At 32.1% G+C, this 1,283-nt stretch overlaps 1 protein-coding gene across 4 annotated transcripts in view; it reads left to right on the plus strand.

The window, feature by feature from the left end:
* Window positions 1–1,283, plus strand: part of LOC106872057 (uncharacterized) — a 50,642-nt gene that overhangs the window by 24,299 nt on the left and 25,060 nt on the right. Inside the window, exon 1 of one of the 4 annotated variants that reach the window (XM_014918906.2) lies at window positions 176–202. The exons of 2 other annotated variants lie outside the window; for them this stretch is intronic. In XM_014918906.2, coding sequence (XP_014774392.1) covers window positions 191–202 — 12 coding nt within the window. In that variant the 5' untranslated portion in view covers window positions 176–190. Of the gene's footprint in view, window positions 1–175; window positions 203–316; window positions 467–1,283 lie in introns of those variants that run through there. One more of the 4 variants, XM_052969053.1, reaches the window with a different exon arrangement.

Consider the following 1,283-nt stretch of genomic DNA (forward strand, 5'->3'; position numbering starts at 1 on the left):
TATATATATATATATATATATATATATATATATATATATCTGCGATGTTATGCATTAAGTTGCGTGGATCGGTGGAAAACAATAACTTACGTATTTTGGTCATGTTTAACGACAGTGAAAGATAAAGTAAAATGTAACAGAAGGATGTATTTAACACACTGAGGATCAAATGTGATTAACGCATGATGTTATGATTATTCATGTAAGTACCTAATCATGTAATTCAGATGCAGTAGTAGAAACTGTTCTTTCCTCTCCTCTCCACACTATAAAAGAAATCTTTAGTCGACAGACAGTAGTTTTTGCAATGTCATTAATATCCCATTAAATTATGACATTATATAAACTGATTTATTATCACCAGCTGTTTATTAGTGTTGGCGGTGTTACATTTGGTATAAAAACACGTCTTTTTCGCGTTCGTCATTCTTTAAAGTTTTTTCACTCCTTTCTCTTTTTGATATACGTAAGTAAACCTTTAAAAATATTTTATTTCGATAAGAAATTTGTATGAAATATTTACATGATTGTTTTGAATTGTAGCTCAGAATTTGTTCATCAATGTATTCTTACAACACATAAAATGAGAAACGCGTCTAATATAAAGTTATATGACAGTATCTTGATTTGATTTAATTGGTATAGAACAGAAAATATAAGGTCTATATCTAAACTAATTGTATTTTCTCTGCTTCTGTATCTGAATGTGTGCGCTTTTGTATCTATCTATCTATCTATCTATCTATCTATCTATCTATCTATCTATCTATCTATCTATCTGTCTGTCTGTCTATCTATATATCTATCTATCTATCTAAACGGGAAGGAAGAGCTGTTTTTATCGTACTTGTGGCTATGGCGAAAGAATGTATCTGGTGGACGCGTCTGATAGAATTAGAGACAAACACTTTCCTCTCTGGTCAATCTCTCATCAACTTTTCCAAGTATCACTTGAAAAGGAAGGTGAGAGTAGAGAGGCAAGTGTTGTCTAATGACTGCTTCCAAAAAAGATGGGTGAATGTAGCAAGGATGGCACGTATAAATGACGAAGCCACCTTGAGCATGATCCTATGAAACGGGGAAAAAACAATTGAAAGCAGAGTGTTACTAAACTTTTTGTAATTAAATCTATTAACATGTACATTATTGCCCGAGGTTACCATGGTCTTTTCGTAGGTTTTTCTTTCCACGGATAAATCTCCCCATTTCTTGGGAACTCGTTGTATTATTTTATTTTTTGTACATATCTCAAGCAATTTCGATTCCATTTGATCGTTGTCCTT

This window comes from Octopus bimaculoides, chromosome 6 (genome assembly GCF_001194135.2).
Source record: "Octopus bimaculoides isolate UCB-OBI-ISO-001 chromosome 6, ASM119413v2, whole genome shotgun sequence".
In the NCBI taxonomy this organism is placed as follows: domain Eukaryota; kingdom Metazoa; phylum Mollusca; class Cephalopoda; order Octopoda; family Octopodidae; genus Octopus; species Octopus bimaculoides.